This window comes from Echeneis naucrates, chromosome 14 (assembly GCF_900963305.1).
Source record: "Echeneis naucrates chromosome 14, fEcheNa1.1, whole genome shotgun sequence".
Classification (NCBI taxonomy): Eukaryota; Metazoa; Chordata; class Actinopteri; order Carangiformes; family Echeneidae; genus Echeneis; species Echeneis naucrates.
In genome coordinates, this window is record NC_042524.1 from 16,915,861 (window position 1) to 16,942,083 (window position 26,223).

The window sequence follows — 26,223 nt, forward strand, 5'->3', positions numbered from 1 at the left end:
GAAGACTGATGTTTTGACAGTGGTCGGCTTACAGCCTTGGTTCATTTTGATGCTACTTTTACATGTAGCACCAAAACATTGTTCAGGCCAGCATTGAAATGTTCCCTAATTGCAGTGGCCTCTTTCAGCAGGATAATAGCTCCAGTCACACAGCAACAACAGTTCAGGAATGGTTTTGAGGGATAATGACCAGCTCAAGTTAATGACTTGGCACCAGATTTCCCAGATCTCTGGGATGTGCTTTACTTAACATATTGTTACACAAGTATATTAGTCTGCCTGCAGGTTAGTCACTTTGTGATTCGTATTTTATGCATTGTAAATCAAAGAACATACCTATTTTTCAAAAACCACAGAAGTGAATGAATTAACCAATCCTTTGTTTTATCTAACATTGACAGGGAAAAGGCAGCAAATTGACTATTATAGGGAAATTACTGGAACGGCTGAAATATATTCACACATATCCCTAAATCATCTGTAAACGGACAATTAATGTTATCGACTTTATGGAACTGTTTTCTGTGAGGGTATGAAATAAGGGAAAGTCCCACAAAGTGTTCCAGCACTTTGCTTGGATCTTAAAAATTTCATTTGGCCAAATTGACATTTCAAAATCATCATAATCACCTGATTTACTTTGCATAAAAAAAAAACCCATTAAGAGTCATTCATTTATATCAAATAGCTTTACTGGACAGACCTTCCATTCTCTCAACACACACCGATATATGCCATTCAAATGCTGACCTCGTGTTATGTTTTGACAAGAGTCAAAGCAGTATTGGTGAACTGAACTTCCTCACCAAGGCAGCTGGCAGTCAGACTCAGAGCAGGATGCCATAGGCTGTCAGATACTTTTAAGTGAGAACTGGTGTGAAAACTGTTTTGTTTTGAATTCACAGCCTGAAGAATTCACCCTTTATCTCCAGGAGGGAAACTGAACATTCATAAATACTGAGTTGACTGTATGGAACTAATGGCATTAAAACAGGAAGTCTAAAATTGCAAGACATTCCTTATGGCAGTTTCTTCACATTGTTGTGACTTCCATTATTTATGGTCTTTACATATTTAATTTAAACTATCTTGCTTAAGTTACAGAACAATAAAGTTGCATGTTACCAAAGAAAACATTTGGAGCCAAGTTTTTATGACCGTTACTGGCAACGAGAGCTCACTGTCATGGACACCATCATAGGTCTCTTTCGTGTGCCAAACATGTAAATCATTCAGTGCTGCAATTTTAGCTTTAGACCTACTGTATCTGCACATCTCTAGCTTTGCCAGGATGTGCACTGACGAAAACTGAAATTTAGCTTGGATCCAACCTTAGTTACATTTAACAAAGCCTTGGAGGTCTTCCAGGAATTTGATGTACTCTTGGTGCTCAATGGCAGTGCTCAGCTCCATCAGTTCATCAGCAAACGTGTTGTCGACCCCACGGTCGGCCAGGAAGTCCATCAGGTGGTCATACAGAGCCTGAAAAACAATGGAAACACACAGCAAAAGTGAGAATCAAGTTATCAAGTGAATTGAATATGCAGTCATCCATTTAGTTTCTAATGTCTTACCCAGTCCAGAGAATCTGTGTTGAGTGTATAGCTGGTCTCCTTCCAGTCTACATCTCCCTCAGGCTGAAAACTGACCTCACGAATGGCAAAGATGTCACTGTCTTCTTCTCCTTCACCTTGGCTCATCTACAAATACAGCTCTGTTAATCGCTACAAAACTTTTAGTCACCTTAGACATGTTAAAAACACGACATGCTCTCCGTAACCCTCACCTCATCCTCAGGAAAATGGCAGTCAAACACCAGGGAATGTTTTGCCGACTGTTTTGTTACTTCAACAACAAAGTTGGGTGTTGACACAATTTCGGGCTGAAAAGACAAAAATAAATAAATAAATAAATAAACAACTAGATTTTCAACATTGAATTTGTAATACTAATAGCTTTAATCAGTCAGCTTTCAGGCGATGGCATTTTTTTCCCGTACATAATTTAAACATTTTCTGCGGCTTACCTCTTCCTCTGCTGATTTCTGCTGTCCTTGCTCTGCCTCTTCCTCAAAGCTTGGAGGAATACTGTTGTTTATGTTGAATGAGACAGTGATTCTGTATAAAAGAAAACACATAAGCGAAGTTAGTCAATCAATTTTCCTACAGTCACAGCTCAATTGTGGTACAATCAGCTGCTGCAGACATACTTTTCTCCAGAAACACTTCTCATGAGTTTGGCCTCTGTGCCGTTCATCTCCAGCTCCCATCCTCCGGACATCTTGGGAAGGGTTTTACTTTTCTGGATCTTCTTCTCTTCTTTGATTTCATCAGACAGGAACTCACCAAAAGCTTTGTCACCTGTTGCAAATACACCACGCTTACCTCATCACAGGACGCCGGAATAGATTGCATATACATATAGCAGTATCTGTGTGTCTATTTATGAAATCCAGGTGCAGGAGGACCTCTCGGTTTGATACAATAACACACCACGTAGAATTAGCTCTTGGTTGTGTTTTTTCTAATTAAAGCCACTAACTGAACGTGTCAAGGTGAAAGCTAACAGTTTATAGTTACACGATGCTGCTAGCGCTAACTGCTAGCTTACCTTCTGGCAGACACGTGACGTTTGTGGAAATCACAACACACACTATTTCTGTTTTTATGAAATACAAAAATATCAGTAGTTTATATTTCGGTATAGTTGTGAAGGCTGGGTTTCTGTGCGGCTCTACAGTTTCCTGCTCTCTCCCCATGATGCTAGCTGGCTTAGCTCGCCTCGTCTGGTGAATCAAACCTTACCTTCCGTGTGCAGCCCTCCACATCCACACGACACCGAGGGCTGCGACAGCTTTGAACCGAACAGCTTCGGCCTGTATCCCGAAGAGGACCCGCTGCTGCTCAGCATCCACAGGGACCGGGTGAAGGGCCGAGTGATAGCCGAGCGCGGGGAGCCCAGAGTCGGGCAGCTGAGCGGCAGAGCTCGGGCTGTGGACGTGCCGGCGGAGGAGATGCGGACAGCGGCTCCCACCGCACGGACCACCGACTTCAGCATAGCGGGGGGGAAATGTGAAGGCGTTAAATGACAGAAATAAAGGAGTTTTCCAGCTCACACCGACCGACCGACTCCGTGTCCCTGCTGCTGCTGTGGGAGGATGACAGAAACACACGTGTGGAAGGACACATTGACCTGCAGTCACTACGACCTTTGCACCGGAAATGATACTCAAATAACCAGAGATAATAAATAAAATTATTATCCGTTTCTCTGACGCTCTCAATAATTATACATTGCATATAATTTTGAGCATTAATACAAAATTTATTATGTAAAATTTATATTTTTGAAGGGCGCGTATATGTTCCGATAGACTCAATAGGTCAAGGGCGAGGTTTGCCCTCAGTACAGACTGGAAGGTCACGGCGTCTATAGCGCCACATAAGGCAACATTTAATTCCTACATCCCAAACAACACTAACACAAGGACTGATGACAACACGGAAGTCTAAGTCAAGATCGCCACAACAAGGACCTGCTGTTAGTATCTCATAATAAGACTAGAGACAGGGGATCTGCGCCATCATATCCAAGACTTCGCCCTCTTTCTGAGTCGTGGCGGACATTGGCTGGGAGGGCTGTGCCACTCAGGGGAGACTTCGGTATATTTCAGTGTAATAATGGGAATCCTTTGCATCATTTAGACCCGGTGTCCTGCTGCCAGGAGATGGAGCTGTCTCCTAACACACGTGTACATACTTTCACTGCATGTTTTGGCCCCCCGTGTGCAAGTTGAAGTATTCCTGCACACTTTCCCTGATTTGATATTTTCACCATCCCCTCTCTGTATCTGAGTTTGACAAATGGGTGGATTTGTTTTTATACAGCCACTGTTGGCTTAAAATGCACATTGCAAAAGAGCGACGGGGAAAATTGAAGGCACAAGGTCACCGAGGATGGACGTTCAGTGATGCAAGAGGTATCATCGTGGGAGACATGTAAAGTGTTTAGGTGAATGTGTTTATTAATATCACGAGAAAAGAGCAGTGAATGCAATTTTAGTAAATTTAAAAAGAAGGGAGTCGATTTTTTTTTCTGCAAAAATCATATGGCACAAATTCGTTATCCCAGAGTATGAGCAGAGCAGAGCAGGGCTGCTTCCTAGAGCATGCCTCATATAAGCTATTTGCACAAACAAATTACATATTTTGCAGAAGCTGACAACAGACGATATGACTTGAAATTAAATGCCCTTTTTCTTAGGACTAAGAGCACTCTGAATCTGAACTCTTACGCTTTCTGTAACTCCCAGAAGATTCAACCATTCCTCTTTGACAAACACACATCTATGCAACTATTGCGGTGTCATAATCAAGCAGAGGAAAAGTTCCCAGTAGTCTATTTGAACCTTTACTCTCCACATGTAGATTGGTGCTCTGAGGTAGTGGGTGAAGTTTTTATTAGAAATGATAACAATCAGTTATGTAGGACTATATCAAATCATGTTAGATATTGTGATATGCATGCATTTCATCTTATGAACTCCATAACAGTACATGCAGATCTTTAACGTTTCCTTTGTGAAGGAAAAAGAAAAATGCTAAAACTTTATGGAAAGCGTGATACACCAGAGATTCAGTTACTGAACATACTATGTTTAATACTTTGTAAAATTACAAATAGTTTGTCATTTATGCAGGTTACAGTGTGTATTGTACAATCCTGAGTCCAGTATAAAAAAGAAACAAGAAAAGTATCCATCCTTTCCCTAAACAGTGCGTTTTACATTCTACAAAGTATGAAAGACCTGAGTGATCAGATCATTAACTGTAATCTCCATGCATTGCATACATTTGTTATCATCATACATCGTGATTAGTCTGTGCAAGGTCTGACTGATCTGTGCAGCACAACAACAGACAGAGGAACCTGGAGAATAAGGCATGCTGTTTCTCCTGACATGCATGTATTTGGGAAAATGGGGATGCAGTCATAGAGAAAAAAAAAAAAAACATGCACATGTTAACAAGGCAGGTGCTGCATGTAGACTAAGTAAAACCATGCCACTGTGACATAAGAAACCTCATTTATAACTCTAACTTTGGTGTTTTTCATGTTTTCTTGTTCGTACACAACTTCATTGATTAAGACAAAGCTCTTCTACCCTCACACATAAAAACTCTTTCAGTCCACTTTGTATAAATCTAAAATTACATAGTGGGAAAGCTTAAGAAGAGATTGGGGTTTTTTTTAGCCTCTGAAAGGTTTACAGTCAGAAGTCAAAAAGTTAACTTATCAGTATATTCAAAACAATACTGAAAAGAACAATTAAAGATCTTTTTGAATTAAGTAGATGGAAACAATTACACAATATTTTGTGAAAAAAAAAAAAAGTTTTAACAAACGGATAAATTGTACCTTATTTCAAGAACTGTGCTCCAGTGAGGTCAAAACACATGCAAAAGTTGAGAGAACCTTTGTAGGTGTTAACATCTTGCCCAAATGGCAAGATGAAATATTGTCCGGCTGAAGAAACGGTTAATAAAATCGGAATTACAGTCTTGAAGAGGTCAAAGTTGTGAGGCCTCAGTTTGCAGATTTCTGCTGCAGTGACATATGCCAGATGTTTGGAAACTGGGAGGTAGTGAAATCCAGAACTTTACTGCACAGAAAATGTTCTTTTCTGATTTGCCTTTGTCTTTATGCAAATGCAGCTTTGCAAAGGGAACTTATCATTTTTATTGTTTCTGGGTGACTGGCAGAAGAGGTCCTGTTTCTCTGTTGGTTAGCTCTTGGTAGGATGGAGTTTGCGGCCAAAGTACTCTGGTGCTGCATCCAATAGCCAGTCAGCATCCACCAAACAGAGGTCTCGCATGTAGCAGCGGGAGGTGTGCAGCAGCTCATTGAAGACCACATATGCCGGCTTGGCCTGGAACAGAACAGAGGAGGGGTGGATGGCCACGGGCTGGTGGGTGTCCAGAGCCAAGTAGCTGCCATCAGGTTGTAGCTCTGCAGCATTGACGAACATCCCGTGGGCAAGGCAGCGGCGAACGTTCCCTGTGTCTGCCCCACATGACTCCAGCTTCAAATTCAGCTGGTAAAAAAAAGGAAGAGCTATCAATATAGGATATTGAGCTTCAGTCAACCTGATACTGAATAAAACTGTGAATGCTGTTGTGAAGCAGCAGACAAACCCTTATAGGCAGTGCTCAGTGAGACAGCACTCAGGTTAAGATGGAGGCTTCTTAAATGTGAATGTAAGACATTAGCATGCAGTTTGTCTGGCAGCTCTGACAGCACAGTCGGATCTGTAGATTTCTCTCATATCCTAAAAGCTCACCTGACAGATGAGATATTATAATGGTGTACAAGTCGTTGTTAGTTCTTTTCATGGTTACCATACGAGATGGAGGAGTTTTTTTCAGTTTATGGAATATTTTGTCATTATCTGTTACTCAGGTGGACATGGGAGCTAAATATAATTTAAATGCATTTGTCACTGAGTCTTCTGTATTTCAAGGACCCAGCTATGGACAGGCATAGTTAATTAACCAGGGCTAGACATGCTGTATGCATAGCATACGTTTTATGCTACTGACTTGTCCATACACAAGTAATATTAAATAAACATATAAATAAAACCAGGTGCTATTTACCCAGACATACACAGAAGAGTCACATTCACACAACAATCCCTACGGCCATGCTCTGTGGTTGTAGGGATTTACAGATATTTACCTTAAGGCAGATTTCCTTGAGCTGTGCCTGGACTTCTTTAACCAGACCCATGTTCCTGCTGTTGACAAAGTTCTCCCGGCACCACTCCTATAACAACAGTAACACAATGGATGATGAAGTCTCTCAGCAAAATAATCTTATTTCTAAATTATACTTGGTCACAAAATTTTCCTCACTGCCCAACACTCACCTTGTTACCTCCAACTTTTTTGAATGCTCTGTAAATGTTGAGGAGGGTCATGTGGTCACCTTCACTGGAGCTGAACTTCTTGCGAGCAGCGAGCACTTCGTCCCGTCGTGCTGGAGGGTTATACAGCACAGTGTCCACTGATAGCAGAGACACAATGCTCAAAATCTCCTCAGAACAGGAGAAATCCGGCGACAACAGGATGGTCTGCGAGATGCAGCGAACAAGGCAGGATGTGTTAAACCTAATTCTGTCTGAGGTACAAGCATGTGAACTATGGGGTGCTTTCACTTTCTGTCTTCTTTAACTAATATAGAAATAGATCTGAGCAGGACCCCTGAACATGATAACTATTTTTGTAACACATTTTTTACCTTGGCGTATCTGGGCTCCAGAGGGAAGCTGGCCATCTTCTTTCCCAGAGCAGTGAGGAAAACCTGCCCCTCCTTCTTCTCCACAGCTCCTAGCAGCTCTAAATGCTCCACAGCAGAGTGCACAGCCTCTGGGATAAACACAACGGCTTACCATGAGCTACCAACACTATGTGAGGCCAGAGGACCACAATTCATCACTGGCATCTTACCTGGAGATGGCCTGGACATGAAATCAAAATTCATCACATCTGGAATCCCCAGAGCCAATAATTGGAGCATCACGCCAGCTAGGTTACACCTGCAGAGCACATATACATGCACGCACATACACAGAAAAGAGGGAAAAATAGAGAAACACACCAATCAGTCACACTGACCCCAATGTATCAACCTGCAAGAGGGAAAACACTAGGAACTCATGCAAATTGGTGCACACTGCACTGACACTCATTAACAGGGTGAATCCTACCTCTGGATCTCTGGTACAGTCATGGGGATGAGGTTATCAAATTCTTGCTCAGTGTAGAGACGATAACAGAAGCCAGAGTCCTCCCTGCCAGCCCGACCCGCTCGCTGCCACGCCTGCGCTTTAGAAACCCGCTGCACTGCCAGTACCTCCAAACCGCTGTCTGAAAGTCATTTACAATCACAAGACAATAAAACAACTGAAGCAGGAAAAACTCACAAGACCCTATGAATATATTCATTATATCTTCCTGAATGGTTTGGAGGATGTGATTGATAAATATTCCTTCCAGTACAAGGGCAATCAGTATCAAACACTGGATCAAAAACAGTGTTAAATCTTGAGAAAAGTGAGATAAATTTAATGAGAAGAGTATACTCATAAGCATTTTAATGTATAAATTTTATTCCTTCAACCCTTGAAAGAATGGAAGCATATTGTATCACTTTCACACAGACACTATTAACAGTGGTAGTAGTCACATGTTTAAAATAGTTATAATACCATTAGAATGGTAAAATTATTCAATTACAATTGATACCCCTGCATTGGAAATTGTACAGCAGGAAAACACTTAAGTTAGTTACTTAACTAACTTAAGTGGAAGCAGCAAATTAGCATTGTTCCTGACTCACTGCTGCTAAAAACATCTGAAATATGAGCCCCTATTTTTTGTGGTCAAGCCAAAAGAGTTGAAAATGAAAGGTTCTTTGTCTCTAACTGTGCGTGATTCTGTGATGTTACGATGTGTTTTTACACAAACTCTTAAAAGGGCAAAACAAAAAATTAAGTATACACCCTTTGAAATAGAAATTCTACAAACTGGAGACACAAAAAATACAAAATGAAACTTGGATGGAGTGTTTGAAAGAGTGCATTTATTTATTATTTTTCACCCCTGACTTCTGTGGATTGTAGAAGATAAATACTGACTACAGATAAATACATTCTCTGTCCACTGTGTCATGCTACATCAATAGCATACTGTTGTACTTAATACGCAAATGAGAAAGTGTGTGTGTGTCTGAATGAGTCTCTCACCAGGGTTGAAACGCTTGGCTTTCACCATCCCTGTGTCTATGACATATTTGATCCCAGAGATAGTAACTGATGTCTCAGCAATGTTGGTTGAGAGGATGACTTTCCTGCTACCCTGAATAAAAGAAAAACAGTAACGCTGAGTTTTAACACTCATAACAGAGCTTTGCTCTGATCAGTCATGGCCTTTGACTCCATCTGCACAACTTAATTTACTGTTGTCTTTACCTTGGGAGCTGGCTGGAAGACCCTGAGCTGCTGCGCTGGAGGCAGCGACGCATACAAAGGGATAACTACCATAGGACCACAGCCGTTGGGGAGATGCTTGGCAATGTCCCGACATGTCCTTGCCAGAGCCTCGATTTCCTCCTGACCCGTCATGAAGACTAAGATATCATGAGACGGAGGTGCTTCCTGCATGCACACAACAAGACTGTGGTGAGTCAGTGTCACAAAGAATCATCATAGTACTGGAAAATGGAAAATGCTTCAAGATGGCTGTTTACTCACATGTTTGTTTAGATTAAATGAAAGAGTCTTGTGACATTCAGGTAAAACAACTTATTAAATATGAATGATTAAATGAGAAGAATTTGATTTGTCAGGGTCCTTTGTGCTCAATCACCATGAAAATACAAAGGACAAATTTTAAAATAAAAGAAAAATACAAATAAAAATTATAGAAAAAAAAATCCCATTAAAATACAAAAAAAAATCATCATCCTCGTACGACAAAGGCTGTCTCTTTAGATGAAGGTAAATATGGGGGGCTACCTGATGGATCTGAAAGACAGACACGAGTGCAGCCTGCAGGTAGTCCGACTGAGTCTGCTTGGTGTAGTAGATCTGAATGGGATGCTGCCTCCCCTCCAGGTACAGCACAGGTGACTTATTGAAGTATTCAGAGAATAAATCTACATCCATGGTAGCTGACATCACTATGACCTGCGTGGGTTATTAAAAAAATGGGGAAAAAATATTTATGTATGCATATGCCTAAGCAGATCAACAGAGTAAATACAAAAATGAGCTTGCATGAATTAATGTAGAGCAAGCTTTTACATCTCACAGGCAGTGAAGGGATTAGCCCTGTGTTTACTGAGAACGCCAAATATCTTATTGAAGGCAGAGCAGCTGCAACTGTCCTACCTTCAGAGGAATCTTATTAAGTTCTCTGCGCCTGCGCTGAGCAGTCTTAACCACACCAAACAGCACATCAGTGTGCACAGTTCGCTCATGAGCCTCGTCCAAGACCACAACAGTGTAGCGCAGCAGCAGAGGGTCTCCGATGGCCTCACGCAGCAGCATGCCGTCTGTCATGAACTTTAGCTTTGTCTCATGTGAGGTGACATCCTCAAAACGTACTGTGTAACCAACCTGAGAAGAAATTTGAGCAGTAATGGTCAATACATTTATGTTTTCCTTCATTTTAAGTTCTTCCCACTTCTAGAGCCTTGTCCTCCACCTGGCTTTTTAAAGCGTGCCATGACTATGGGAACCAAGGTGGTGCACCTGCCAACTACCATTTGCTTTTGAGTTTTACATCCTTGGGCTCAAACTCATATCGAAACCACAACTGCCTTTGGTGACTGACCTATTAGTTCATAACTGAGAGAATAAGCAGCTGTGGTTTACAGCACTGTAGCACTTTTGCAAAGCTTGCCCGGCTGTTCACTGAGCACACACTCAGCAGCCCTGTCCCCCGTGCTCACCAGTTTGCCGAGCTGTGTCCTCTTCTCCTCTGCCACCCTTCCTGCCAGAGAGATGGCAGCGACTCGTCTGGGCTGAGTGATGGCCACCATGCCCTGCCTCCCTATGCCAGCCTCATACAGATACTGAGGGATCTGAGTGGTCTTCCCAGAGCCGGTCTCACCTGATCAATGGCAGACAATGAGCCAAGTTAAGCAGGGCGGGAGGAAACACAAGCGTAAACACGGCATTCATGCAAGAACTTCACCACTGTCAGTCAGAAAAGCGTTGGGAGTCGTATACTGAGTACTATCTGACAAGGCTGCAGCTGACAGCTCAGATCGATCAACTTTGGAGTGGAGTTGCAGAGCCGCAGCAGCATTAGCCAGCAGTAGCTGGGAGCACTTTACCGATGAGAATAGCGCTGTGAAGCTGCCTCAGCTGGTTGAGCAGCTGAGGTTTGGCCTGGTAGATGGGAAGCTGTTTCCTCTGCACTTCTAGCGGAGCGGTCGCATTTCCCTTTCTAGGCAGCAGCATTCCAGGTTTATTCTTATCGAGGCGGAAAAAAACGGACCCCGGCTTGAACTTCTTAGCCGGAGGAGGGTCGGGGTCGTGGGGCATGGTCCGGAGAAGGAGCCTCGGTTTGTCAAAACCTCCGCGCCTTCCTCCTCGGACTCGTCTGATGTCGAAAAGATAGAATAAAAAGTTTTCTTCGCTCACTGACAGACACGCAAGCGTCACTGCGGATGTTTTGCTCTTTCTGCAAAAATGTCCCCCACGTGGTCAAACCCGGCGCACATGTTTGACGTCATTCAGTGAGTGCAAAGTTTCAACCCGAGTCAGGTCTGGAAGGCACAGCCGCTGCACTGTACTTCCACGATTGCAATGTTCTCATAAAGCATCATGTGTTAGTACGCATAGACTCACACAAAGTAAACAAATAAGAACACATCACACACTGTGACATGGGTGTTATATATTTATATTTCTTATACTGTGGTATGATTAATCGCAAGACTAAAAACACAAATTAGCAGTTCTTCACAGAGGCATTCATTTCCAATGCCACATTAAAATCAAAATGCAATTTCCAAAAAGTGTGAAAATGTATTGGATTTCATTGGGCCAGTAATAAAGGGAAAGGGGGAGCTGCAAAACCTTTCTTTCTTTCCTGAAATGTATACACACTGTCAATGTGAAAATGAAAATATATAGACAAATGCGGTCATGAGAACAAGGCAACCATTTAGGGAAACACACTTCAAAACATAAAAATGCCATAAATATCAAAATAAACAAAAGAATGAAAACACAGGACCCACCAATAAAAACATACTGGACAGTCATCCCAGCACACTTCTGTCTGTACCGGTCATTTGACCATTGCCTTTGGCTATGACAACAGAATTGCAATTCGTGAGAAGCAACATACGCATTCAGGGTTTAAACATATTTGCAAATTCACATTTGTACATTTGCAAATGTTCTTCCTGGAATTCTCATGACATTTGACTAATTAGATTAGAACAGATCAGTTGAGAACAGTAATTTTTACATGCTTATTGGGAGATAAGCATAGTAGGAGTTTGTTTAGAAAGTGCTTTGCTCTGTAATGTCCAGAAATTTATATTTAAAAGAAAAAATCAAGAAGCTATGATGCCTGCCTTTGCCCAGAGTGAGCTGGGATTCGGGTTGTAGGGGAAATGGGAGAGTCTTACTATTATTATTATTTATTTTTTTGAGCTCATATGATTTAAGATTTAAAACTTTACTTAAAATATAGTTTATAACATTCAAATCGTTTGAGGCTCTTTAGCTGTACAGAAATAACAGTATGTTCTGTAAGAGTATGTTGACAGTGAAATTGTGGTCCTCTTGGTTCTCTTTAATTACTAGCAATTCAAGAGGAAAGCAACAGACAAACACAACAAACATTCTCGAAAATACTTATTTGACAAAGACAGAGGAAATTGTGTAAATTTAATGTGAAGAGCAGTTGAGTCATGAGTTAAGAAATGTTACCGACATTGTGTTTGGTTGGGCCCAACCTTTAAAGGTGATAAAAAAAAATTTATTGTTACATTTTTCTATTCTTTTTTATTTAAATAAAGCTAACGTCCCTACTGGATTGTCTGTGTTTAAATGTTGTTGTGTTGCTGTAGAGACACAAACCCAGTATTTGATGAGCCCACTGTCAGCTGTCCGGATAGCAGCACATCACAAGTTACTGCAATTACAAACCTTGACTAAAGTCAAGGGTGGATAAATAATGCCCCATATTTCAACATATTTCGACAGAATCTGCACCATCCGCTGCTGTAAATATCAGAGTCCTTCAGCCTTCATTAGGTGGTTTGCAATTATGCCTCTATAACAGAATTATCCAAGATAAGTGAATTTAGCAAACATCAATTTAAAACACACCTGTTCTCAATTTTAGCCTCACAGACCTGCTGGCGTAACTGTAGACTCAAGCATTCATTTCATTAGCCTACACGTGTAGGATAGCTATCGAACCTATACTAAATAGAGCACTACATGGAATACATGCTCCTCTAATTTAGAGTGTAAATGATGTAGAAAGCTCAGACCCAGTGCCCCAGACAAATTGGAGTGTGAATGGCATGTGAAGCTGACAACGATGACACAAAATGATGACAATTGCTAAGTGTGTGAAATCTTAATCTCACTGTTCACAATAGAGCGTTAGTAGTATTAGGTGCCCATTGTAAGGGGAGTAGAGATTTCAAAAGCAGTCATTTAATAATCCTGCTAAAATCAAGGCATGGCCATTTTGTGACAATTTCCAATGTATATTTCCTTCGCTTCTGGAATAGGCTTAACCAGATTTAGATCTAGATTTTAAAGACGATTGCAAAATAAGATGTTCCGTTCACTAATCCCTGGAGATTAGGAAGTGCTGCATACGAGTGAGAAAAACATTTTTCAAATGGAAAACCTTTTCTGTAATATTTCAACTAATTCGCATTCAAATGAAATGGTTCACTCTCTGTATGATTAGGAATTAGCCCCTCCTTGGCTCCATGGGTGAAGATTAGAAATGCAGAGCACCTCATGGTAAATCAGAGTGGGGAGTGAAGTGCAGAGTGGGTCGGGAAAACCTCAAGTGTGCCCCCACAAACAAAGTGATGATAAAACCTAAGAAGGCTTAATGTCTGCAAATGGTGAGACAGGAGTAGGCAAATAGGCTGAACTGAAGTATATGCACTGTGTGTTTATGTTAAGCTTATGTGCTGTCTATCTCTGCCTCACATGCAGGAAGAGAGTGTCAGCGGCGATGATAAGGTTTTATTGCACAAACACACAAGGAGGTCCTGCGCTTGTATGGCACAAGTTGAGCTATTTGAACTTGCAACCAGTTCAAGAGTGAATACAATGTGGCGTACAACAAAAGAGGGGAAAGAGGTGCACTGGCGAGTCAGAGGCTGCTATAATGAAGTGAATGAGAAGTTGCACAAACGACTGAAGAGACGGTGGCCCTGGGCAGAGAGAGAGCGAGAGGGAGGAAGAGAGAGAGGGAGAGAGATAAAACAGCGGGGAGAGGAGGAAGTCCAACACTTCAGGACTTCTCATGAAGTGCTTCAGACGTCATTTATGAGCGCACCCAGTAAGGAATAAGGCAGAGGAAACCAGCAGGAGAAGAGGAATTGGAGTTTAGGTGCTTTTAATGCGAGTGGGGTGACGAGAGAGACCCTCCTCTCTGTGGGTCAGCCGATGAGAGAAGATGAAGAACAAAATCGCCAATGCTCTCTCTGACTTTTTCTATGAGTATGAGACTCCCCGGCAAGTGCTGGTGAGGAACAGGAGGGTGGGAGTGGTGTGCCGTCTGATCCAGCTGGGGGTCCTGGTTTACATCATCGGGTAAGATCCAAATATTCACTTAGTTTTCCTTTTGTTTTGCTGTTCAAAGCAGCAACAGGCAGAATTGCTTTTAGAGAGGCTTTGCATTGTCTTACATGTTCAAACTTGCATGGAGGAATCCAGGCTGATGGAGAAATGGTATCTCAGAGTGACTCTGCCAATTCACGCAACTTCTGCATGGCTGGGCAGGATGTGGAGTGACATGACCCTTACATGGGCAGCACAGCAGCATAGCGTTGAGCGCTGTTGCCCTACAACAAGAAAGAACCAGCTTTGGTTCCTGGACTGGGACCTTTCTGCGGGGAGTTTGCATGTTCTCCCCGTTCCAGGTACACCGTCCAAAGACATCATGTTTGGGTTAACTGGTGACTCTAAATTGTCTGAGTGTGAGTGGTTGTTGGTCTCTGTATGTGGACCTGTCCAGACTGTACCCCACCCTCACCTAGAGCGAGCTGGGATTGGCTCCATCAACCCCCGGGACCCATAAGCTGAGAAGCGGTAGAAGATGAGTGAATGAGCGAATGGCCTGAACATGTGCTGCATTATTAGAGAATATAAAGACATGTACGCATTAACTTACTAGGTACTGCTGCATACCAAGTAGAGACATGAGGAAAAAAACATTGAGTGATTGAGTGATGGCAAAACACACATAAGAATATTAGCTCAATTTCAATTGCTTGTTAGTATCTGCCCTTCCCAAACGGAGGCAAAAAAATCAACCTGCTTGTTGGCTTACTCACAATGACTCACTCACTTACACTATCTCCCTACCTCCACACACTTGTTTTTACATGTTGGAGTTTTTCTCTGGAAATTCACTTCCAGGGAGGGACGGAGATGTATTTTAGCTCACTTCACAGAACAGCATCTTTTCTTTTTTTAATGTTAGATTGACATCATTCATTGGTTTGTGCATGTGTATGTGCGAGTGTCCTTTTTTTTTTTCTTTGTCTTTGCATCTCACAGCAGCAGAACCTGGGGAGCTGTGTGTGATGAACATGCTCAGGCATATGCTAACACAGATAACAATCAACTGCTGCCCAATTCACTGCCAAGCAGCGCAGAGATGTGTTACCTTCTGCTGGTAATGTTGATGCATCAGAGAAAGACAAAATCAAGAACATTTTCTCTTGCGTAGATGAGGGTGATTAAAAAACGTCCAGCATACAGTATTTACACTGTTAGGAAAGCTTGGTTTCTCTTTGTGCTTCAAAGTGCTTTAATCTTGACAATCTCCAGAGTGAAAATTTTTTTTTTTCGATCACTTCTTTAATATCGAACCATGACAATCCTCTGCTGCGATAATTGTTTTTGAACTGTGCACTGATAGAGAGAAGAAAAGGATGAGCTTTGAATTTCAAATGTTGGGTCTCTTTGGGTATCAAGGCTCCATGTGCATGACAGAACTGCCTTGCTGCCTCCTGACCCCCATCGCCTACCTTTTTCAGCCATCAGAACACATAAAGGTTGGGCAGTGATGAGCATGAGAGGAAATCTGATTATGAAACTGTCCAGATTCCCTTCTTTGGCATTGAAGCAGCAGGCTGACAGGCAGGAGCAGCACTTAGACTGCCTCCCTGGAGGAGCTGAACCGGTGGACCAGTGAATCACTGCTTGTCTTGTCTGGAATTCTACAATTCATTTTGTAGTTATTTTAATGCTTTAATTCTTCCAACTAAGACAAGTAAAAAATTTTTTTTGAAAAATAATGCTTAATGTTTCCTCAATCTTCTTATAATATATACTACTAAAACTACTATTATAATAAAAATAATACTAACATTGTCACTCTTACAAAATAATTCTTTAAGACAAAAATTGGTTGTATAGACATGAATGGTTGTATAAAAATTATTTTATACATGAATTGAAAACAAATGTCTAAATTAAGTAAACAGAGCAGCAGCTTTGGGAAACCATGATGTCTGAATTCCCATCTTGTCAAATTGACAAAAATACGAATCCACTGGTTGTGTTTCACCATGATTAGCTGGAGGTGGATTTTTGTCATTTTAATTTGTGCTCACAAAACCAACACTAATCTCAGCAGCACAATATAGCGCGAAGAAAAAGCCCTCTGCACATCAAGGAGCCTCCTCTGTGCCTCGCCTCTCCTTCTGTTGGAGCAGATACAGATCTTACTTAGACCGCTATTTCTGAATGTCTCTCTATTATATATTTAATTAAATGGGTTTCTTTAGTCTGTTAATGTGCTCGATTTTTCTCAACTTCCACTTCAGAGTAAGCTCCAACTTGCATAATTTGATTGCTTAACTGATAGATGTTGCAGCTTTCACCTCATTGTGCACCTTATTCCACTCTGCAGTTGATGTCCTGTCTCATCCATTGCTGCAAGGTACTTCCAATGTGTACGGACAAATGATTGTGTGTTGCATCACATGCCGGCCGTGTAGGCTCTCTGCCAGCAGATAATTGCTTTTCACACCCTACAGTGTATAAAATTCTTCTCTGTGTATGTACATATTATCTGTCCACTGCATACCAGCTGTTACCCAAACCTGCTGGCTATGCACACGGATTGGGCAACACAACGAGAAGCTTCATTCTGCAGATATCAAAAAGTACTGCGCTCGACTTGAGGATGGTTTTCGCTTGAAAGAAATCCTTTTATGAGTTGAAGAATTGAGGCGCTTGTTCTTAATTAGTCAACTCGACTTTACTGCAGTTTCCTACTGGAATAAAACTGGAGTATGTTCCATTTGCCCTGTAAAGAAAAAACATCTTCAAACCGCGACCAAGTTCTCTTTATAGGTTATTAACACTGTGGTGGAAATATTCAGAACTATTATGGATATAGCAATATTATATTAAAGCTATTATATTGTATCCATAAATCACATAAATTATATTTATTATAGACTATTATATAGTCTTGCAGATGCGTTCATGTGTAAGACTCCTCTTACTTTGACACTACTTAAGGTGAGCCAAGTTTAAATGTTTAAATGTTTGCTGTTAAATAACAATATGTATCTGCTTAGTAATAACACCAGCCAAACTTACAAATAACTCCAGTCTTCCAGTCCAATTCTGATTCTTTAAACTCAATAATTTATTTGGTGAAATGCTTTAGAGAAGAAATGGCAGAGGTAAAAAGTGATATAATGCTTAAATATATGAACTGCGCTATTTAAAAGATAATATTTAAATACAGTGAAGTATGCTATTTATAACTATAAGATTTGAGATTGTACCAAAATAGACAAAGCTTGAGACTCCCTTCCCGTTCAAGTGAGTACACTGTTGAAATTCTACCTACACATCTCAACATTTTCTCAGAAATTAGAATTGACATTAGGTCGCCCTAACAAACATGTCAGATAACATTCAGATGACTTAGAAATACTATCTAACGTTTTTGTCTCCAGCCACAGATGCTATCAAAATATCATAAATTTCACTAGCTTACTCGATCTAATTTTCAAAAAGTTGCCACTTTGAAATAAATATTTGAAATGGGTTTCTAAGCTAAGATTCTATATGCCTCACTTGTCCTGAAGATGATGAAGCACAACCAGCATGATGTGGCATCTGCAGCCAACCCCTCGAGGTGTGCTGCGGGCATGTGGGGGTTGCTGTGACAACATCAGCTGTACACATGCCCTTGCCTTGGGGGTGAAATGCCTGGCTTGGGTGGAGTGGGAGTCTGAGGTGCTGAAAGGCCTGACAGGATGCTTTGTGTGTCCCTCTCAGGTGGGTTTTCATCTACGAGAAAGGCTACCAGTCCACAGACACTGCCGTCAGCTCTGTCTTCACCAAAATGAAAGGCCAGGGCTACACCAATGTGAGCGGAAATGAGAAAGTCTGGGATGTGGCCGACTACGTCTTCCCTCCACAGGTAGGCGACTGGTTTCGTGTATGCAGGAACCTAATTGCCAAACATTTGTTTTTCATCCGGACTATCGCTGGGAATTTACTGAATCTGTGCCAGAGTCAGATGTCATGAAGTCAACATCTACGGTCCATGATTCAAACTGTCAGAGTGATTAAATGTCAGACTGAGTCAGATCCATCAAACCCATTTGCTTGCTGAAGAATGCTGGTTACTGGTCAGATTCTGACAAACATCAAGTTTTGGTGACACATTCAAGACATCTTCAATGTCTTCATTTATATCAGTTCCAGTCGCTAGGCAACTAGGAAGGGCGTACACACGGGTTTAGTTACTTTAGGTTTGTAAATATGACCTTGATGACAATATGGCTTTGTCAACATCAAGATGTCCCTGTACTTTCCAAAAGTCATTGAAGTGTAGTGTATCTTGTAAAGAACTGAGCAAACAATCGTCCAGAGAGACATTGATCAAATATATTTCTTTGTTTGCCTAAATTGTTGCTTGGTCTGGTTATTCATACAAAAGAAATAAAGAATACACACAAGAGGTTGTCATGTTTGCTTTGAGGTGTGGGTGTTGGCCTAGTTTGATTCAGAATGTGTTTAGTAATTGCGTGGGATGATACACCCAACCAAGATGAAAAGGACACTATTGTAAAATGACCCAAACTTTGATCCATTGTCTTTTTCTGAAATCTCTCCTTTTGTCTTTGAAAACTCCCCAAATGGTTGGTACGGTACTTCAAGTATGACTTTATGGCTTTAATGAATGTTTCGATGTGCCGATGTTTAATTTTGAGAGCAGTTTAATGTAATTGGCCTTGTTTCATGTTGTGAACATGACCATAAGTGCTAAAGAAGAATATTTTTGAAAAGGTTCCTGTTTCCCGTATAACAATATCAAAGATAAAGCCGTACACCAGTTGAGCAGCAGTGGTTCTGTGAAAGAATTGTGTGAAATGATAGGAAAATGTTCATTCGTCAAGGCCAATGTGAAACTAATACAGTGAGACAAGCGAGAAAAGAAAACTGTTCAACAGTTAGAGGCTGAGACCAAGATGCAGACACACCTCAGCAGATGGTTTAACCTTAATGTGTGTTGTGTGTCTTCCGTGCTGGGCTACTCCTTGGCTAAAGGTTTTGCTGAAGATATAATATTCCCAGCACCAAAGATGTGCCATAGAGAAATTGTTCATTGGTGTTTTCATTGACACAGAGTTAGATGAGAAAAACCGATAGAATTTCACATCTGCGTACAAATGAAGCAGTGGCCAGCGGCTCCAGTTGGCTAAACCTCTTTAAAATCACGTTTGTTTGTTTTTTTGCAGGTTGAGAAAAACACATGAAGTGTGTTCATTTTGGGTGTTAAGGGGTTTGAGGTACAGTAGATTTGCCTGCAACAGCAGACTCAACCTCAAAAACATAAATGTCTGTAACTACCTGACCGAATGATCACTGATCCACCATCAGGCAGCTGAATGCTACGTTATTCAGTTTAACCTTCCCTATTTGCAATATTGCTCTTTCAAACTGGCATTTGAATATGGGGACATATTACACCTTGTCACTATATTTAGAGCCTTTCTTTAAGATTCCTAAGCTATGTAAGAAAGCCCTGCTCTCTCGCTGCATCTACTCTGTTCAGTCAAAGCAAATGTTTTTCACTCAGAGAGACAAAATAAGAAATTGCATATTCCACTTCTAACTTTCGACCTGAGTGACCATTTTACAAGTCAATAGAGCTGAAATCCCAGCACAGTCTTGGTCTTTTATATTCATGTATGCATTTATGTGTAACATGTAAAAGAGTTTCACTGTGTTTTCAGCTTGTTAAAATACTGTATATGTGAGCACAGAGAGCAGCAGAGAAGCAAACAGAGCTGAAAAGAACAGACATTCGGCTGAACACAAATATGGCACAATGATGTCAGTTGTTCACAGCAGTTTCCAGTGGTCCTTTGCTTCACGCAATGACCATACACGGTCCAGCCAAACACCAGATCTGAAATCAGACAGAGCCGGTTTGGCGATCTTTATGCAAATTTTGTCCCTTGGCTTTAGCTCAATACATATACACAGGAGAGGCCATTAATCTTAATTTATAAAGCTTGGCAAGAAAACAAAACACATTTACCAAAATAAACTATTCCCTAAAGTTTATTATTTTCAGAAAGGGTTTTTTTTTTTTTAGGAGCAGATCAGAGGGTTAGACAGCTGATTAAAATTTGACAGTCTTACTCTAATAAACACGGTATAACATTTACTGCTTTGTGTTTATTAATGGCAATGAAATGAAAAATGGAGTAATCAACAGGTTATTTTTTTTTCACACAGGGGGACTCATCTTTTGTTGTGATGACAAACTACATCGTAACTGAAGGTCAGAGAATGGGAAGGTGTCCGGAGGTTTGTGAAAACGCTCCCACTTGTTGGTTTCATTTCCCTCTTGCTGATTTTCTCCATCTATGTTTTCTCCCTCTGACTTCCATAAATAGTAAAAGAAAACGGAAACTGTGTCTCATTCCAGGACTGTTTGTGTAATTGGGTAATTGTTTAGTTGTTAAATTGCTGATAAAAAAAAAAGGTCTTTCTAAATTTAATGGCTTCAAGATGACACTGTTTCTGTGTGGTAATATCAACATGAAGGCAAAAGTGTATGTTAAAATTTGCGTGTTGTTTTCACTCACATTCCTTAGTTGTGTGTCCACACTGACCGCGGTCTCATGTTTACAACAGCTCAAAGGAAAGCACAACTGCAGCACAGATGCTGACTGTGAAGAAGGGAGTTTCAAACGTACGGGACATGGTAAATCCTGATGGCCGGACATTGTCTGACCTCAGCAGTCCTCGCTCTCTGCTGTCTGTCTGCTGGTGGCCACACTCAGATCAGTGCAGATCTCAGAACTTTCAGTATTTTCTTTTGCTTGCCAGAGATGAAAGCCCTTCTTAAACTTCTTAAAGCCAAGGCCAGAGATAGGGCTGCAATGCAAAGGGAGCTAGGAGGAGCAGTGTATTTGCAAAATGGGTTGTGGCTCCTGAGGAACGGGCTCACGCAGTAGAAACTAAAATACGACAGATCTGACTCCTCACTGTCACCACTAAGGTAAACATTGCCATAGTAATTCATTCAATACTCTGCTCTAGCACCAAGAACTAAACAGACAACAATTAAGTCTGTTCACCAAACACACTGTGAATTATGACTTGATCACTGAGAAATGCAAGTAAAACCCATCAGCAAGTAGACACGTCTGTGTATAAACACAGGCACAGCTGTTTCAATAACTCAATATAGGTACACAGAGACTCCAAATCCAATAACCTTTCAGCTTTTTTTTTTTTTATATTTTCAAACATACACAGAACTGGTGCTGACTTCAAAGATCACTTACATAGATCTATTTTCTCCTGTCCCAGGGTCAAATCCCCAGCCTTTCCAATCCTCTGTGTTCCACATCACCTTCAATAAGACCAGTGCCAGCCAAAGCTTTAGATCTGTCTGTTTTACACCAATCAAATTCACCTTTAGGTGCCAGTGTCTCTTTAGAGGCACCATACTGCCTCTATGCTTGTAGACAAGCAAAGACGGGGGCGTCCTTGCAGCTAAACACAGCAGGCTGTGGCGAAAGGTCAGCGACTGAAGCCGAGTGACCAAGCGCCTGCTGGAGGAGTGTCTGTGGACTCAACATTAGGAGAGAGGCTGATACCAACAAGACTACTCACATGGAGTGAAGTTGTATGTGTTAAGTTCAGGACAAGATAAGGGAAATGGAAATGTCAGCGTTCTCTTTGCTTGAGTTTCTGCTTGCTGCCTATGATGCTAATCCAAGATAACGGAGGAAGTGAATGTTTAGAACAGCTTTAATGTTTTAACTCGGTCCTCTTTTTGCTGCTGGAATCACATTTGCTCCAGTTTCAGTTGGATCTCGCTGATTAACTCCATGTTTCCATTTCAAGGGCAAATGACGGGGGTCTGTGCGAATCGCACTAAGACCTGTGAGGTGCTGGCCTGGTGCCCTGTTGAGGATGATCACAACATACCAGAGTATGTGGAGACCCTGAATTATTCATATTGCACGCTGGCGCCGCCTTGTAATGCATCTGCAATTTCAATTCATAGTGATTCTCTGCCTAAAATAATTGTCTCTTCAGGACGCACAGAATCTGTGTTTATTTATGCAGTATGTTCATCAACATCACATTCGATCCTCTCCCCTTTTTCATTCCAGTCCTCCTTTGCTGATGTCAGCAGAGAACTACACTCTGTTCATCAAAAACTCTGTAACTTTCCCCTTATTTGACGTCACAAGGTAATGGAGCTCATTCATGTCAATTTAAATTTAGCTCAGCAGGTACTACAGGTGTGGCCAGATTTAGATAAATAAATACAATTAATTTGATTTTGAAAATATGAGGATACAACAGGTGGATTATGATAAATGAAACATATGTTGTTGGTAGAAGCAAACAAGCAAAATGCTCTGCTGCGTTAGCACGTCTTTCATTCATTCAAGTATTGTCCATTTTCATTACATGCAAGCAAACAGAATCTTTCTAACACCTAATTGTGCTTTCAGGAGTAATTTGGTGGAAGGTATTAATTCCTCATACATCGGTAAATGCCTTCATGATCCAGAGGACGCTCCGCTGTGTCCAATATTCAGACTGGGAGACATAGTTAAACTCTCTGGCTTTAATTTTGAAACAATAGCCCGAGTGGTGAGTTCACTGCACGAGACATGAAAGATTTCTATTCCATTTCTAGCTGCGCATCTATTGTTTATTTGATGTGACTTGTTTCTTGTGTTCCTGCTGCGGTGACGGGGGCTTATATGATGTATTATGTGCTTGTCTGTGCAGGGAGGAGCCATTGGCATTGTGGTGGACTGGACATGTAACTTTGATCTGCATTTAAAACACTGTAAACCAAAGTACACATTCCATGGTCTGTATGGGAACCCTGCAGAGACTGACAAAGCCAAAGCATCAGTGGGATACAACTTCAGGTGTGTAGATGTACTGCAATGACACAGTCTGCAGTGAAGAGCAGGATCTAGATCCTAGCTGTAGTTTGACATTCAGAGAAAAATGTTTTCATTCAGCTGAGAGTGACATGAGAAGATTGATAGCTCTTTGTGCTCTTGAAGGTTAAGATGGAGGTGGCGGTTTGTTAGCTTACCTTATCTTAGCTTAGTGTGGCTTTGCATGAGGGCTGGGGAAGCCTTTTATTGATATTATGAGACCACAAAAACTCTTTTGTGTGTGGATTAAATTAAATATAAAAAGAATGAGTTATTGAGCTTTAGAGCAGCTGGGAGGAAATCGTTAAGTTAAGATAACCACGTTCTGACTGCCACTTCATGTCCAATGAATAATTCTGAGTGGAAAAGCATACTGACCGAAGTGAAGGGCAGTTTTGTCCCGCTCCGGGGGCCCTGTTATTTAGTCATCTGATGCTTCTGGCTGATGATTCCCATGTTGATATATTGTCGCCATAAGCGGCATTTTCTGTACTTTTTTTCGTCCCCACTTCATTTCCCATGAAGCGTTAGCTCTGCTTCAGGTCTGTTGAGTTCAGGCCGAGTGCAGAGAGCCTGAAGTTTACAATGTTTACTCGGTCCCAGTAAAACAGCTCAGTGCAGCTGCTGAGATTTGTCTCAAACCATCCCTTGCGTTCGGAGCCCAGCGCGCTCGTTCATAATGTGTCCTACAGTTTTTATCATAGCAGTGCTAAATGTTCACAATATTTACATGGGTAGTCTTCAATATACTGCCATCAAAGAATGAAGTGAATCTTCTTTAAGTGGACAATTTAGAAAGAGGATGTGAAATGTATCATTTTTGAGATTTCCAATGTTCCACAGTTGTTCGTGACAAGATATAATGTCTAATATTTTCCAAATGCTCTCCTCAAATATTGTATGTGACATATTTCAGGTATGCAAGACATTACATGGAGAACAGTGTTCAGAAAAGAACCCTTTACAAAGTGTTTGGGATCAGAGTTGATATCATTGTGCAGTCACTGGTAAGCACTGCATGTGAATATTGGCATTTTTAACAAATAAATGCCTGGCGAATGGTACTACACAGCTGTCAATCTTTCCCTCACAGGCAAGAAAATTTGACATCATTCCAACGTTGACAGCTATAGGCTCTGGAGTGGGCATTTTTGGAGTGGTATGTAGAAGTCAAATTCATACCTGCAATTGTTATTACCTTTAAGTGGAACCTCTTGCTTTTAAAATACATATTTTTTCTTTTTCTTTTTTTTTCAGGCAACTGTGGTATGTGACTTGGTGCTGTTGTATTTGCTTCCAAAAAGAGAATTTTACAAGCACATGAAATTCAAAAATACAAATACATATGCAAAGGTAAGATGCTCTCTGTCTCTATAAAGACTGATTGCCAAATGTAAATTCTTCTGTAATCCACCCGAACACAACGTGGAGGCAGTGAGGTATTTAAGCTGACTGACATAGCACAGGTATGGGCCTCTCCCCGAACATCTCTCAGGTGGTTTTCGGGTTTTGTGGAGAACTGAGCGTTACAACCCAGCAATATTAACCACGTGAGCAGGCAACATTGGTAAACTTCAGCAGCTGTCAGATTAATACTGTGTTTATTCCCATAACATTTGTGAGCACAGATCAACTATGGCATGGTACAGCCATTTATCTGATATAAGATGAGATCTCTTCCGACTGAACTCAGACAGCTTCCCTCTACAACTGAAAAAAGGCAGAACATTTTACAGCATGTCAGGTTTCCCATGGTTTAGACATGAGTGTCTATTAAACTTTGGAGCAAATGCAAGACGAGCCCGAGGCATTGACCAGTCCAATGTGAGTGCCTGTTGCGGTGTAGACAGTACAGTTTTGTTTCGTTTTTTTGTTCTGTCGTGATGATGAAGTGTCCCGTGACACATTACCTGAGAGGTCTAAATGGCTCCTGGCCTGGACTGACTTTTATTGACTCTTATTTTGTAGGATCCTGACTCAGAGGCAGGTAGCATTGAGACTGAGTTATCTAAGGTAAGAGATTCATATATGTATGTTCTTGATTGATGAATAAAACCCATTTGCTCGTATCTTTTTTATGGCTAGTTGCTTCATCTGCTATTCTTGTGTAGAAGTGACCTGGGGACGAACCTTGAAGCCATTGGCCATGCTGCTTTGAAGCTGTTCTGCATCGGAGTCCCGCACCAGACCCTGGAAGACAAAACGCACATTGACACTATAAATGTGATGAGATGGAACGCAGGGCGAAAAAGGACAGTCTCGAGTGACAATGCTGATTTCTCGTGGCTCTCCTGCAGCATCTCATAACCCCAATACCACCCCATCTCCCCAAAAAGTGACTTGTGACTGTGACTCTTGCTTGTGATGGCGTACCTCAGATTTATGTGTACTCTTTTGGGTGTCGCTCGGTTTGCTTTTGTTTGCAAATTCTAGGCATAACCTCCATCTCCTAAATGTTTCCTTATCTGTAAGGGTGAAAGAACATTTCTCGTTCTTGAGTGCTCTTTGTGTATACACAACTCCTCTGTGTGTCATCCATTACCTCTGGCACTGTTTTTGTTTCATCAAGATTCACACACATGGCGTTGGATGTGCCACTGTCACAGTGCTTCCCTCTTGTGCACTTAGTGATTAACAACCGGGTTCAATAAAAGATGTACAGCAATATACATGCTCATTTGTCTCATTCTCAAAGAAGAATACCAACACATTAGCAAAGGGATTCAAATTTTCTTCCTTTATTAGTCTGATTATGTGTACGTGTACAAAAAGCATGCAAAAAATAGCTTCTTTATATATTGGTACATATTTACATGGTAACAACTGCATTCCATAGGGATTTGCCATGCGTCTGTTTTAATATGGGCGAGTGACTGCATTCAGAAAAATGCACAGGACAAGACAAGACAGCCATCCGGGAACACAGAAACAGCAGGCACCTTGAACACACATCAGGAAAGTCACGTGCGA

General features: G+C 41.2%; 3 protein-coding genes across 4 annotated transcripts; 1 reads left to right on the forward strand and 2 right to left on the reverse strand.

Annotated features, from left to right (window-relative positions):
* Positions 1–363: 363 nt before the first annotated feature.
* c1qbp (complement component 1, q subcomponent binding protein) lies at positions 364–3,201 on the reverse strand. Its single transcript, XM_029519442.1, has 6 exons — positions 2,805–3,201; positions 2,210–2,360; positions 2,027–2,117; positions 1,787–1,882; positions 1,575–1,700; positions 364–1,482 (listed from the first exon to the last, which is right to left on the reverse strand). The coding sequence occupies exons 1-6, from the start codon at positions 3,055–3,057 to the stop codon at positions 1,333–1,335; spliced, it is 867 nt and encodes a 288-aa protein (XP_029375302.1). The 5' UTR covers positions 3,058–3,201; the 3' UTR covers positions 364–1,332.
* Positions 3,202–4,346: 1,145 nt separating this feature from the next.
* On the reverse strand, positions 4,347–11,241 carry dhx33 (DEAH (Asp-Glu-Ala-His) box polypeptide 33). Its single transcript, XM_029518836.1, has 12 exons — positions 10,903–11,241; positions 10,516–10,676; positions 9,953–10,180; positions 9,578–9,748; positions 9,032–9,217; positions 8,807–8,918; positions 7,769–7,928; positions 7,509–7,597; positions 7,300–7,427; positions 6,929–7,132; positions 6,739–6,825; positions 4,347–6,094 (listed from the first exon to the last, which is right to left on the reverse strand). The coding sequence occupies exons 1-12, from the start codon at positions 11,111–11,113 to the stop codon at positions 5,786–5,788; spliced, it is 2,046 nt and encodes a 681-aa protein (XP_029374696.1). The 5' UTR covers positions 11,114–11,241; the 3' UTR covers positions 4,347–5,785.
* Positions 11,242–13,984: 2,743 nt separating this feature from the next.
* p2rx1 (purinergic receptor P2X, ligand-gated ion channel, 1) lies at positions 13,985–25,920 on the forward strand. 2 transcript variants are annotated; one of them, XM_029518649.1, is made up of 13 exons: positions 13,985–14,374; positions 18,092–18,236; positions 20,567–20,638; positions 20,969–21,038; positions 22,190–22,277; positions 22,462–22,542; positions 22,810–22,951; positions 23,093–23,238; positions 24,170–24,260; positions 24,347–24,412; positions 24,511–24,606; positions 25,222–25,266; positions 25,365–25,920. In XM_029518649.1, exons 1-13 carry the CDS (start codon positions 14,238–14,240, stop codon positions 25,368–25,370), a joined length of 1,185 nt encoding a protein of 394 aa, XP_029374509.1. In that variant the 5' UTR covers positions 13,985–14,237; the 3' UTR covers positions 25,371–25,920. The 2 variants fall into 2 exon arrangements, with proteins under 2 accessions (XP_029374509.1, XP_029374510.1); XM_029518650.1 differs by having other exon boundaries at positions 20,969–21,026.
* Positions 25,921–26,223: the final 303 nt, after the last annotated feature.